We start from the raw sequence: 12,550 nt of genomic DNA, 5'->3' as shown, positions 1-12,550 counted from the left end.
TTTCCTTGTATTTCGATGTTGCTGAGGCGTTGTATGAGGGTGCTATGACATACTGTGTCGAAGGCTGCGGAGAGGTCAAGTAGGATGAGGGTAACTGTTTCTCCGTTGTCCAGTAGTGTTCGAATATCGTCTGTTGCTGCGATGAGGGCGGTTTCGGTGCTGTGTTTGGCTCGGAAGCCGGACTGTGAGGGGTCGAGAGATTTGTTGGATTCGAGGAAGGCGGTGAGCTGTCTGTTGACGGCTTTTTCAATGACTTTGGCAGGGAATGGGAGGAGCGAGATGGGGCGGTAGTTCTTCAGTTCAGTGGGGTCTGCTGTGGGTTTCTTCAGGAGGGCGCTGAGTTCGGAATATTTCCAGCTTTCCGGGAAGGTAGCGGAGTTGAGGGAGCAGTTGATGACGTCTCGGAGATGGGGTGCGATAGTAGAGTCTGCTTTGTTGAAGATGTGGTGGGGACAAGGCTCGGTTGGTGATCCTGAGTGGATGGAGTTCATCAGGCGGATGGTGTCTTCAGTGGTGATTGGGTTCCAGGCGCAAAGGTTGTAGGAGGGGGGTTTTGGTTCGAAGGTGGGTGGAGTGGACTGGTCTCCCGATTGGTTTTCAAAGCTGTTATGTATGTCGGCGATTTTGTTGTGGAAGAATGAGGCGAGGGAGTCGCAGAGTTCTTGGGAGGGAGTGATGTCGTTGGTGCCGGCGGTGGGGTTGGTAAATTCTTTGACGATGTTGAATAGTTCCTTGCTGTTGTGGGAGTTGTTGTCAAGTCGATCCTTGAATGCTGATTTCTTGGTGGATCTGATCAGTTGGTGGTGTTTGCGGATGGCATTCTTGAAGGTGGCCAGGTTGTCAGTGGTTGGGTTTTTTCTCCAGGCTTTCTCGAGGGTGCGACAGAACTTCTTGGATTTCTTGAGGTCATCGTTGAACCAGGGGGCTTTTTTGCTACCTCGCTTGATTTGATGGTTTTTCAAGGGTGCTAGTACGTCGGCGCTGTGGGTTATCCATTGTGTGAGGTTGGTGGCTGCTTGGTTTGAGTCCGATGATTTGGTAGGAGGGTTTTGGTGAAGCGATGTGAAGAGCTGGTCGGTGGTAATTTTGTTCCAGTTTCTTCGGGGAATTGGTTGTGGGTGGTTGTGGGTCGTGGTCTTTTTGTAGTTGAAGTGAACGCAGCTGTGGTCCGTCCAATGGAGAGCTGTGGTGTGATTGAAGGAGATGTGCTTGCTGGAGGTGAAGATTGGGTCGAGCGTGTGTCCGGCATAGTGGGAGGGGTGTCAACAAGTTGTTTGAGTCTGAGATTGGTGAGGTTGTCTAGAAGGGTGGTGGTGTTGCTGTCGTTGTTCTTTTCCAGGTGGAAATTGAGGTCTCCCAGTAGAATGTAGTCCTCGGAGGGGAGAGCGTGTGGGCTGATGAATTCAGTGATGTCTTCGCTGAATTGTGTGCGGGGTCCTGGTGGCCTGTAGAGGAGGTGCCTCTGAGTGTGGTCTTGGGGTCGGTGTGGATCTGGAAGTGAAGGTGTTCGGCGGCTGCAAGGTCATCGTCGGAACTGGTTGTGATGCGGATGGTGTTCTTATGGACGATGGCGATGCCTCCTCCTGTTTGGTTGATGCGGTCCTTTCGGATGATCTTGTAGCCGTCAGGGATGGCTGTGGCGATGTCGGGTGCAGATGAGGCGTTTATCCAGGTTTCTGTAAGAAAGGCGACGTCCGGCGAAGTGGTGTCGAGTAGGTCCCAAAGTTCAGTGGCGTGTCGGTGGACCGAGCGGGTGTTGAGCAGGATGCACTTCAGGTGGTTAGTATCGGAGCTCTGTTTGGAGTTTGAGGATTTGGTGCGGGTCCTGATGCAGTCGAACTTGCAGGGGTGGCAGGTGAAGGGTCCATGGGTGTGTCCTGGGGCGGCTTGGTAGCAGTTTGGGAGACGGCCGGGGTTGAGTGCTGAGAGGGTGGCGTCGTCGTACGTTATGCGGGAGGAGTGGGTATTGCGGGGGCCAGGGGGTCTGGCGCTGGGCGCGGTCCAGGCGTGGACGGACGTAGACGGGCTTACCTTTGGCACACCTTCGGCGCGCATGGGGCGCGATCGCTGCGCGTGAACGCTGCACGCTAAAGCATCTGTCAGAAGTGGATAGTGGAGGGGGGGTGGGGCGAGGGAGGAGCAGCTGGGAGGCGGGAGCGGGGTGGAGAGCCGGGCAGGGAAGGCACAACAACAAACAACAAAATGGCAGCAAGCCAAAAGCTACACAGGACGAGACCCCAACAATCGGTATTAAAAGGGAAGCGTCACCGGCACAATCAGGCACAAATAAATCAATCAGCTAAAGGCAGCAATGCACAATCGAATAATAATTAAAGCGCAGCTCAGCAGGCAGTATAGCGCTACGATTCAAATAGCGGCCCTTTCCATTCATTTGGATCAGGCGAAAGAGGACATTATCAAGCTCAGAAGGGAAGACCTGGCTTTATCTGAAAGGATGGAATCTTTGGAAAATAACGCTAGACGGAGTAACATCCGTATTCTCAACGTTACTAAAGGCTCAGAAGGGTCCGATATTAAGCAGTTTGTTATCCATCTACTGAAGAAGTCATTATGTCTCGATCAATCTGCGGAAGAATTGGCTGTTGACATCCAGCGAGTCCATAGGGATCCGTTTAGACGGAACTCTCAAAGATCTAAACCTCGCAGAATCCTTGTGAACTTCCATACGTATACACTGAAGGAACAGATCCTTAATCTTGCCCTGAAACAGAAGTCTCTGGTAGGGAAAGGGTTAACATTTCAGATAAGGTCTGACCTTTCGAGGATTACTTTGGAGAAGCAATGGGAGTTTGGGAGGCGGTTGGATGCTTTTAGGAAGTTGGGTGCCACAGCACAACTTATGTTTCCTGCTGCCCTTAAAGTTATGTTTAACCACATGCGGGACGGCGCGTTTTCACGCTGTGCGTTGAGAATCGCGGAATCCCGCGGTTCATGACGAGCTCAGCTCATCATGAGCGTACGAGAGGTGTACCTCATGACGAGCTGAGCTCGTCATCAGCGTGGAAGGGGTTAATAACCGGATGTTTAACATTAGATCAGTGCAGGCAGCTGATGAGTTATTACTTGATCTTGGTAAAAAGAGTTCTTCTGAATAGGGCGCACTTGTTAATCTTGTTTTGGTAACCATACCATTACCCTATCACCTTATTAGTGTTACTGTACACTGTTTATTTCAGATATCACTAACTGAGTAGTTAGATGTTTACTTAAAAAAAAGGGGGGTGGAAAATAAGAAAATAAAAAACATTTAAAAAAAAAAGGAATACAGGAAGGTAGAAAAAGAAATAAATAAATATACAAATGGGATAAAACATAAAAAAAATGTAAAAAATACACAGCAAGAATTTGTTTGGTTTAGGGCCCTAATCTTCCTCATTTGACTTCACCTGTTCTTAACACCTAATCTTAATACCCGTAGGTCTCGTCTATATTAGACGTGACAAGGTAAGAGCATGATCTTTCCCCTGAAACTATTCTAATTATGCTTATTAGGCAGAGTAGCTTAGCGGGAGCTGGGGGGGGGGGGACACTGTCTACTGGGAACTGTTCCGGTTAGATAGAGTAAGGGTTTTCCATGGGTGGGCTGGGTGGCAGAGGGGTGGGCTCCGGGGTATAAGTGGGGTTGTGTGGTGGGAAAAAATTAAAAATGTCCTCATTTCCTTAATGATTATTGTAGGGTACGGTCTAAAGTTGGCAAATTTCAATGAATCATTTTCAGAGCTACTTTCTGAGTTAGTAGGGGTCTGTGGTAATCTCGCTATACACATGTGCCTGAATGGGTAGTTTTAAAGCTATTTCCTGGAATGCCAATGGCCTCCTCACTAAATCAAGAGCTAATAAAATCATGCAGTATTTGCAGGACTCAGATGCGCAGGTCATTATACTCCAGGAGACCTATTTGACCCAGATCGAGTTACAGGCTTTAATTAAGAGGCATAGGTGGATCCACTTTGCGGTTTCTACATCTCAATCAATGAACATCAGAGGTGTGTCTATTATTTTTAAGAAACAACTCAAAGCTAGGTTAGTCCCTCAGTTGGTTGACCCAGGTGGCAGATGGGTCATTACGACAGTCATCATTGCTGGTGTGCAATTCACAATGGTGGGCTATTACGGGCCCAACCTTGACGATCCCTCCACTCTAGAGTCCATCTCTTTACATTTGTTGTCTTTTCCTGAACCAATTATCTGGGCGGGGGACTTCAATATAGTATTGAATCCTCTCTTAGATAAAACCCCTAATAGTCGTCCCCTTGCACGTTCAAAATCTAGGTCTTTTCTACTCAACTCCATGAAACAATATGGATACGTTGACATGGAGTGGAGAAGCGTGGCTCAGTGGTTAGAGGCGGCAGACCCGGAAGCTGAGATCGGCCGTGGACCAGGGTTCGATTCCCCGCCTCGGCGGTTCTCGGGCTAAAAAATTCCATGGACTCGACAATTCTCGCTCCGGTGCCTACTTGACTCACGGGGTCACACTCTGCGACTCTGGGCAATAGCTTGCTTAATCTCCACTACGGCCCCTCGCGGCGGTATGCCTGGCTTTCACCTTGTGATCTCACAGGGGAATACCAGGACGGGTTCCCTAAGCAAGCGCCTTGATACCTTCGGGTGATACGTGCGCTATATAAGTCGCAATACACATACACATCTGGAGAGTAAGGTCAGGGCTCCAACAGGGTATCTCTTTCCGGAATTATAAATATCGACACCAGTCCAGAATAGACTTTGTTTTAATTAGTCAGAAATTGGTGGATTTCGTAAAGAGTATAACTTATCTCCCCTTACACCTCTCCTATCATTCTGCGGTGTTTATGGAACTTGCTGGGTTCTCTAAGGTTCCCCCTAGAAGCTGGTCATTTGACCGTTCCTTCCTCTCACATCCTGGGGATATTCTTTTTCTCAAAACTGAAGCACAAACTTTCATGACTATAAATAATGGCACGGCGGCACCCGGAGTGGTGTGGGACACTTTTAAGGCCTTTTAAGGGGTCTTATAACGAGTAAGGTGTCTTACCGATTGAAACAATATAAGGAGGAAGTCGCTTCCATAGAAGCAGATATTGTTAAAACCCAATTGGATATTGACGCTATAGCGGCACCCCCTAATCCTACCTCTGAATCTCTTCAGAATAAGTTACTTGCTCTGAGGGGGAACTTGGCTTCGGTTCTGAATAAGAGAATTCTACAGAAATGGGAGGCTAGTAAGTTAGCCCATTTTCAGTATGGCGAGGGAGCAGGGAAGTTATTGGCCTGGAAGGCCAAAACAGACCAGGTCCTAACAATATTGAATCAATCATAGTTAATAACATCATACTCTCCTCAGATGAGGATATTAGGTGTGCTTTTAAAGATATTTTTCAAGCAATTTATCATGATGATAACAAGATCGATCCAGAGCACATTAAGGCCTGCTTGAGTGGAATTCGCCTCCCGGTCCTATCTGTAGAGCTGCACACATTTCTTGATAGTGGCATCTCAGAGGAGGAGGTCAGGTTGGCCATTCGAAATGGAAAGAAAGGGAAGGCAGCTGGACCCGACGGGCTCCCAGCAGAAATTTTCAAAGTTTTAGAACATGAAATAAGTGCTCCCCTTACCATTTTATTTAATCATATCTTGATCTTGCAGGATGGCCAGCATCCCCCTGTCTCTTGGTACAGTGCATCAATCACCCTCATACTGAAACCCGGTAAGCCAGCTTCTTCTTGTGGTTCATACAGACCAATCTCAATCTTGAATGTAGACTATAAAATCTTTGCTACAGTGCTTGCAACAAGATTGGCGATGGTGGCCCCTGATCTTTTACATCATGATCAGACGGGATTCGTTAAGGGGCGTCAGCTGTATGAATTGACATATGATCTAATAGGAGCCATCGACATGGCCTCAGTTGAGTCCCTTCCTTTGGTCGCATTAACGTTGGACGCGACCAAGGCCTTCGACAGGGTAAATTGGTCAAACCTGTCGGAGGCCTTGGCTAAGTTCAACGTTGGCGAGGGTTTCCGGCGCGTCATTGGCCTTTTGTATCAGAACCCTACAGCTCGTGTACTGGTCAATGGTATTCTATCCGACCCTTTTAACATCACAAGGGGGACGCGACAGGGCTGCCCGCTCTCCCCTCTCCTATTCGATCTTTATATTGAGCCCTTTGCCCAACGTTTGAGGGATGATACAAATATTAAACCTTTTTCTTATAGGGGATGGGAGAGGAAAGTGGCCCTGTAAGCCGACCATGTGTTTATCTTTTCATCTGAGGCACATACCGCACTTCCCGCAGTTCTTAATGCCGCCCTAGAATTTGGGAAAGTGTCCGGCTATGAGGTTAATGCCTTAAAACTGAAGTAATCATCTGGAATGATGATGACTGTGATATTAGCATTCAGCCAGGATCAAGTATGCAATATCTGGGACTTAGCATTGTGAAGGATATCAACCAAATTGTTGCAACTAATTTTTCAGCCGTCACAAAGGTTTGTCGCAAACTTATGCGATCATGGGCTCGACTTCCCTTATCTATTTTAGGGAGAGTGAATTTGATTAAAATGACCATCTTACCCAAAGTATCCTTTTTATTCAACACCATCCCCCTACACTTTGATCCCTCCATGTTAACAAAATTCCAGGCTGACATCACCTCCTTTATTTGGGATAATCATCTTCCCAGCATAGCTTGGAAGAAACTCAGGAGGCGTAGGGAGAAGGGAGGATTGGCGGCCCCGGACCTGCAGATGTATGCATGGGCATTCCAGCTATCTCACGCCCGCATGCTCTTAAAGATGCCTGCAGTTTCTGGTATTGGGTCCCTATTTTCAGCTTTGCTTAAAGGGGAAGGAGTCAGCCAGTCAGGTTTTCTGTTTAAATTTGGTATGCCCAAATTCTTTAAGAAGGTCAAGTTGAAGGTCTTGCAGGGGATGGCAAAAACCTGGGCCAAACTAACAACGGCTATAAAAATTGGTTACTTTGGTAATAGAACTCCCCTATGGGGTCTCCCTGAATGTCCTGTCTCATTGGGTGATAGCTTAGCCGCCCCACTAAAAGATGCAGGGTTGGAAGGCTGGGGGGATCTATTCATGGATGGTGGCTTGCTTCCATGGGAATGTTTAAGGAACAGGATAGGTCCCAACTTTTCAAGGTTTAAATATATGCACATTACTAGCTGGACCCACTCTTACGCTTCCCGGCCCTTCCGTGGAAATAGGTCCCCCATTGGAGGTCATAGCGAGCTGGTATCTCAACTTATAGACAAACCCCCTGTAAAGAAGGAGATCTCCTTATGGTATAACTTGATCCTCAAAGAAGTTGAGGGTGAATTTCTGTTGCCCGATTCACTTTGGGGTACTACCTTTACAAATCGCTATTTGCAGGAATTGTGGATTACATCGTTCAAAGTTCTGTGGGATATTGTTAAGCCAGCCTGGCTGCGCAGGAACCACCTTTTTACGCTCCATAGAGCATATTATTCTCCCCTCAGACTTTCAAGGTTTTCAGAAGGGAGCTCAGTTGCATGTGCTAAATGCGGACTGGTTGCTGCATCGGATGCGCACATGTTTTTTGAATGTCCTCGCTTAACTCATTTCTGGGATGCTATAAGTAACACACTCTCTGTATCACTTGGCCTACAAATAATATTTGATCTCCCACTTGTGATCTTTGGGATCTTGGACGGGGTTCATGGTCAGGCAAAAAATCTTCTATTTTATTCCATCTTACTTGCCAGAAGAGAGATCTGCAAAAAGTGGAAAGACTGTACACCACCTTCCCTCACTGACTGGCAGACCTCAGTCCTACAGGCTTCCAATCTCGACCTACTAAGATCTGGTAACTAGGACAAAAGGGCATTCTGGCACTTGTTGGTGCGGGACCACTGAGTTGGTCGGGGTTTTTTTTTTCCCCACCCCCCCGGTCCGATGATTACACAGCTGTGGTTCATTCCATCTATAAAGCCCCTATCCGGCTGGAAGTCCGGAATTGAATGGCTGTATTTTCCACTTATAATTTGTTGCTATGTCTTGATTTTTCTGGTTTCGTTGGTGTTTGTCCTCTTGGAAATGGCATTTCTGAGGGATGTCGGTGGCCTTTCCCAGTTAAATCCCTGCCAGCTCTACTAACTGTGACACTTTGTCGTATTCCGACTTCACTGAAACCATGGTGGTAAATGAGGACCAAAAAAAAATATATATAAATAAAAATCTGTTACTGTAGCGTCTGTTTCTCATTCAGATAATTATTATTATCATTATTATTATCATCGTTTTATTCTTTCAGGCTTAAAAGTCTCCAGCATGTCTAAAACCACCAGGGGGCAGTGTTTGATCTACTAGGTCTCACAGGTTGTATAAATGTCTAAAAACATTTCCTGGAATACATGAAGTTATTATTATGCCACTAAGTTCAAGCCTCGGTTTCATAAATACTTGCTAGAAATGTCAGGCATGGAATAAAAAGGTACAATTGTGCCCGTTGACCGGTGAAACGCCAATTTAAGTAGGGTAAGTTAATTTGCTGTTAGACATGTTGTTACCTACTGTTGAAAGATGTTCATTCAGGTATACACACAGCTGTGATTCTCAACATCATCTCTTACGCCGACGACACCCAGCTGATCCTCTCCCTCACCAGAGACCCCGACACCGCCAGAACCTGCCTACACGAAGGGATGAAAGACGTAGCCGAGTGGATGATGAACAGCCGCCTGAAACTGAACTCAATGATACAGAAAAGGGGGTGGTGATGAACAGAGTGTCTGAATTAAGCAGACCACTCTTACCCAGTCCAAAGATCAGGGCTTGATCCATCACCGTTATTTATCTCACTGCCCCATCCCAGCTCAGAACCTGGCTATATGCAAATTAGTCTGTCCCTGGCCCAGTGCATCATGGGAACAGGGCAGACCAAACTACCAAGCCAATTCTTCACCAGAAAGGAGACAAGCTACCGGGGACCGGTTTCTGGCATTTCAGCCTCTTCGGCCCGGCTTGCTTGAATCCTGATGGAGCAGTGAGAAAGGGACTCATGTCTGAGTATACCCTGCCACACCTATAGTGGCCAAAAACGATACAGAAAAGGGGGTGGTGATGAACAGAGTGTCTGAATTAAGCAGACCACTCTTACCCAGTCCAAAGATCAGGGCTTGATCCATCACCGTTATTTATCTCACTGCCCCATCCCAGCTCAGAACCTGGCTATATGCAAATTAGTCTGTCCCTGGCCCAGTGCATCATGGGAACAGGGCAGACCAAACTACCAAGCCAATTCTTCACCAGAAAGGAGACAAGCTACCGGGGACCGGTTTCTGGCATTTCAGCCTCTTCGGCCCGGCTTGCTTGAATCCTGATGGAGCAGTGAGAAAGGGACTCATGTCTGAGTATACCCTGCCACACCTATAGTGGCCAAAAACGATACAGAAAAGGGGGTGGTGATGAACAGAGTGTCTGAATTAAGCAGACCACTCTTACCCAGTCCAAAGATCAGGGCTTGATCCATCACCGTTATTTATCTCACTGCCCCATCCCAGCTCAGAACCTGGCTATATGCAAATTAGTCTGTCCCTGGCCCAGTGCATCATGGGAACAGGGCAGACCAAACTACCAAGCCAATTCTTCACCAGAAAGGAGACAAGCTACCGGGGACCGGTTTCTGGCATTTCAGCCTCTTCGGCCCGGCTTGCTTGAATCCTGATGGAGCAGTGAGAAAGGGACTCATGTCTGAGTATACCCTGCCACACCTATAGTGGCCAAAAACGATACAGAAAAGGGGGTGGTGATGAACAGAGTGTCTGAATTAAGCAGACCACTCTTACCCAGTCCAAAGATCAGGGCTTGATCCATCACCGTTATTTATCTCACTGCCCCATCCCAGCTCAGAACCTGGCTATATGCAAATTAGTCTGTCCCTGGCCCAGTGCATCATGGGAACAGGGCAGACCAAACTACCAAGCCAATTCTTCACCAGAAAGGAGACAAGCTACCGGGGACCGGTTTCTGGCATTTCAGCCTCTTCGGCCCGGCTTGCTTGAATCCTGATGGAGCAGTGAGAAAGGTCCAGTAAAGAATTGGCTTGGTAGTTTGGTCTGCCCTGTTCCCATGATGCACTGGGCCAGGGACAGACTAATTTGCACATAGCCGGGTTCTGAACTGGGATGGTGCAGTGAGCTAAAAAACGGTGATGGATCAAGCCCTGATCTTTTGACTGGGTAGGAGTGTTCTGCTTAATTCAGATACTCTGTCCATCACCACCCCCTTTTGGAATTGAAACTGAACTCAGACAAGACGGAAGTCCTCATCCTGGGACCATAGCCCTCCGCCTGGGACGACTCCTGGTGGCACCCCGCCCTGGGCACCGCACCCAAGCCAACGGACCACGCACGCAACCTGGGCTTCATCCTGGACTCTTCCCCCTCGATGACCAGACAAGTCAACGCCGTCTCCTCATCGTGCTTAAACACCCTGCGTATGCTCCGAAAGATCTTCCGATGGATCCTGACCGAAACCAGGAAGATGGTCACCCAAGCACTCGTCACCAGCCGACTGGACTACGGAAACACCCTCTACGCCGGAACCACAGCCAAGCTACAGAAAAAACTCCAACGCATCCAGAACGCCTCCGCCCGACTCATCCTGGACATCCCCTGACGTTGCCACATCTCCGGCCACCTGAAAGACCTGCACTGGCTCCCCGTCAACAAGAGGATCACATTCCGGATCCTCACCCACGCACACAAGTCTCTCCACGACCTGGGCCCCAAGTACCTCAACGACCGCCTGACCTTCTACACGCCCACCCGCCAGCTACGGTCCACCAGCCTTGCCCTCGCCACCGTACCACGCATCCGAAGAGCCACCGCCGGAGGAAGATCCTTCTCCTACCTGGCTGCCAAGACATGGAACTCCATCCCCATCCACCTTCGGCTAACCCAAGACCATCTTGCCTTCAGGAGACAACTCAAGACCTGGCTGTTCGAGCAGTAGCAAACCCCTTCCCCCAAGCGCCTTGAGACCCTCCCGGGTGAGTAGTGCGCTATACAAGTGTTATGATTGATTGATTGATTGATTGATTGATTGTTTATTTATGGCTCTCTCCAAAAATTTTTCTCTGATTTGTTTAATAAACAGATGAACCCCTATCTTTCATGTTGAATTTTATTGTGCATTTTTTAAACAATGCCTGAGATTATGCAAAATTTGCAAACCTGTCCATAAACACAAACACATATGTCGATACATTTTTATTGACTGGATCATTTTAGCATTTGGTTTAGAAGTAGGCCATACCTGTAATTCAATGCAGAGCTGGGACAATGTTTCTTCCACAGTAACGTTATCTAGAAAACAAAGATGGTTCATCAAAAGGGGAAATGCACTTGAATGCATGTCAGTTTTCTGTCTGAACGGAATGACTGGATGGATGATTGAATGAACACACTGCCAGACGTTTCCCGACTTACATCTCTGCTGTAAGGAAGTGGCTTTCATGGGGGTCTGCTCTTACCTAACACAGACTGAGGCACATTGCATATGTCCTTCATGATGAAGGTGTGGTAGGAGTGAAGGCATCGGTATGCGGACAGCAGCAGGTAGCAGAGATCTTTATGCCACTTATACGCGTGCTGCATGCAGTTTTCAGAGGGGACATAGAAACTGCCCTGCAAGAAAAAGAATAAAGATAAGGCTTACAAAGTCAGATTATTTAAAGAGGTGGGCATACAAGTATTGTTTACTACAAGTTATTACATCTTTATCGAATGCTACAGGAACCAATACTTGCTTTATTTTTATAACCATATAGCCCACTGCCAAGGGCTACCAGTTGTTAAAGGACCTACACCCCAGGGTGAGGGCCTTTAACAATTGGTATAGCCTGAGGCAGAAGATCTATAAGGCTATTAGAACATTCTAAGGGTTGAATGTTTTAAATGAAAAAGAAAGAAACAGAAAGACAAATATTCCAATGTTGGAGCAGAAGGCCAATTCCAGGCATTATAAACCTGGAGCTACTCCACTGTCTACAATGGAGCTCTTAACATTCGAATGTTCTAATATAGCCTTTAGCCATCTGTGGTGGGCTATACCGGCCATTAAAGGCCCGCTCCTGCGTTGAACAAGGGAGCAGGACTTTAATGGCCGGTATAGCCCAGCTACGAAGGGTTATAAGGCTATTAGAGCATTCTGCCACTAGATGGCAGAATGCTCTAACAAATAAAACAAATGCCTATCAGACCCCGAGGGGGCTTAAACTCCCTCAGGCTTGGAGAGGCCTTTGTTCACAGCAGCAGCTGTGAACAAAAGCAATATTGGAATGTTGCTCCGCGGGTTTTTACCGGCCCATAGAAGCACAGAGTACTTTCAATGGAGGGCTTCGCATTCCAATATTCTATTTCAATTTCAGATTCATTCTATTTCAACATGTATGCCTTGAAGTCGTATTAAGTCTTGCTCTGATATCTGGGAGAGTTTTGATTAAGCTCCGACAAAGTTAATCAACGCAGTGACCAGAAGGCAAATTATGAATGGGTCAGTGAGGTATACTAGAC

The 12,550-nt window shown here is 47.4% G+C and overlaps 1 protein-coding gene across 2 annotated transcripts in view; it reads right to left on the bottom strand.

Annotated features, from left to right (window-relative positions):
* FAM135B (family with sequence similarity 135 member B) overlaps positions 1-12,550 on the bottom strand; it is a 1,359,155-nt gene that overhangs the window by 161,796 nt on the left and 1,184,809 nt on the right. For both annotated transcript variants that reach the window (XM_078686705.1, XM_078686706.1), the window contains 2 exons: positions 11,509-11,662; positions 11,292-11,341 (listed from right to left, as the gene is read on the bottom strand). In XM_078686705.1, coding sequence (XP_078542831.1) covers positions 11,292-11,341; positions 11,509-11,662 — 204 coding nt within the window. The remainder of the gene's footprint in view (positions 1-11,291; positions 11,342-11,508; positions 11,663-12,550) is intronic.

The sequence above is a fragment of the Lissotriton helveticus genome, chromosome 4_1, assembly GCF_964261635.1.
Source record: "Lissotriton helveticus chromosome 4_1, aLisHel1.1, whole genome shotgun sequence".
NCBI classification, from domain to species: Eukaryota; Metazoa; Chordata; class Amphibia; order Caudata; family Salamandridae; genus Lissotriton; species Lissotriton helveticus.
This window is presented reverse-complemented; position numbering and strand designations above follow the sequence as displayed.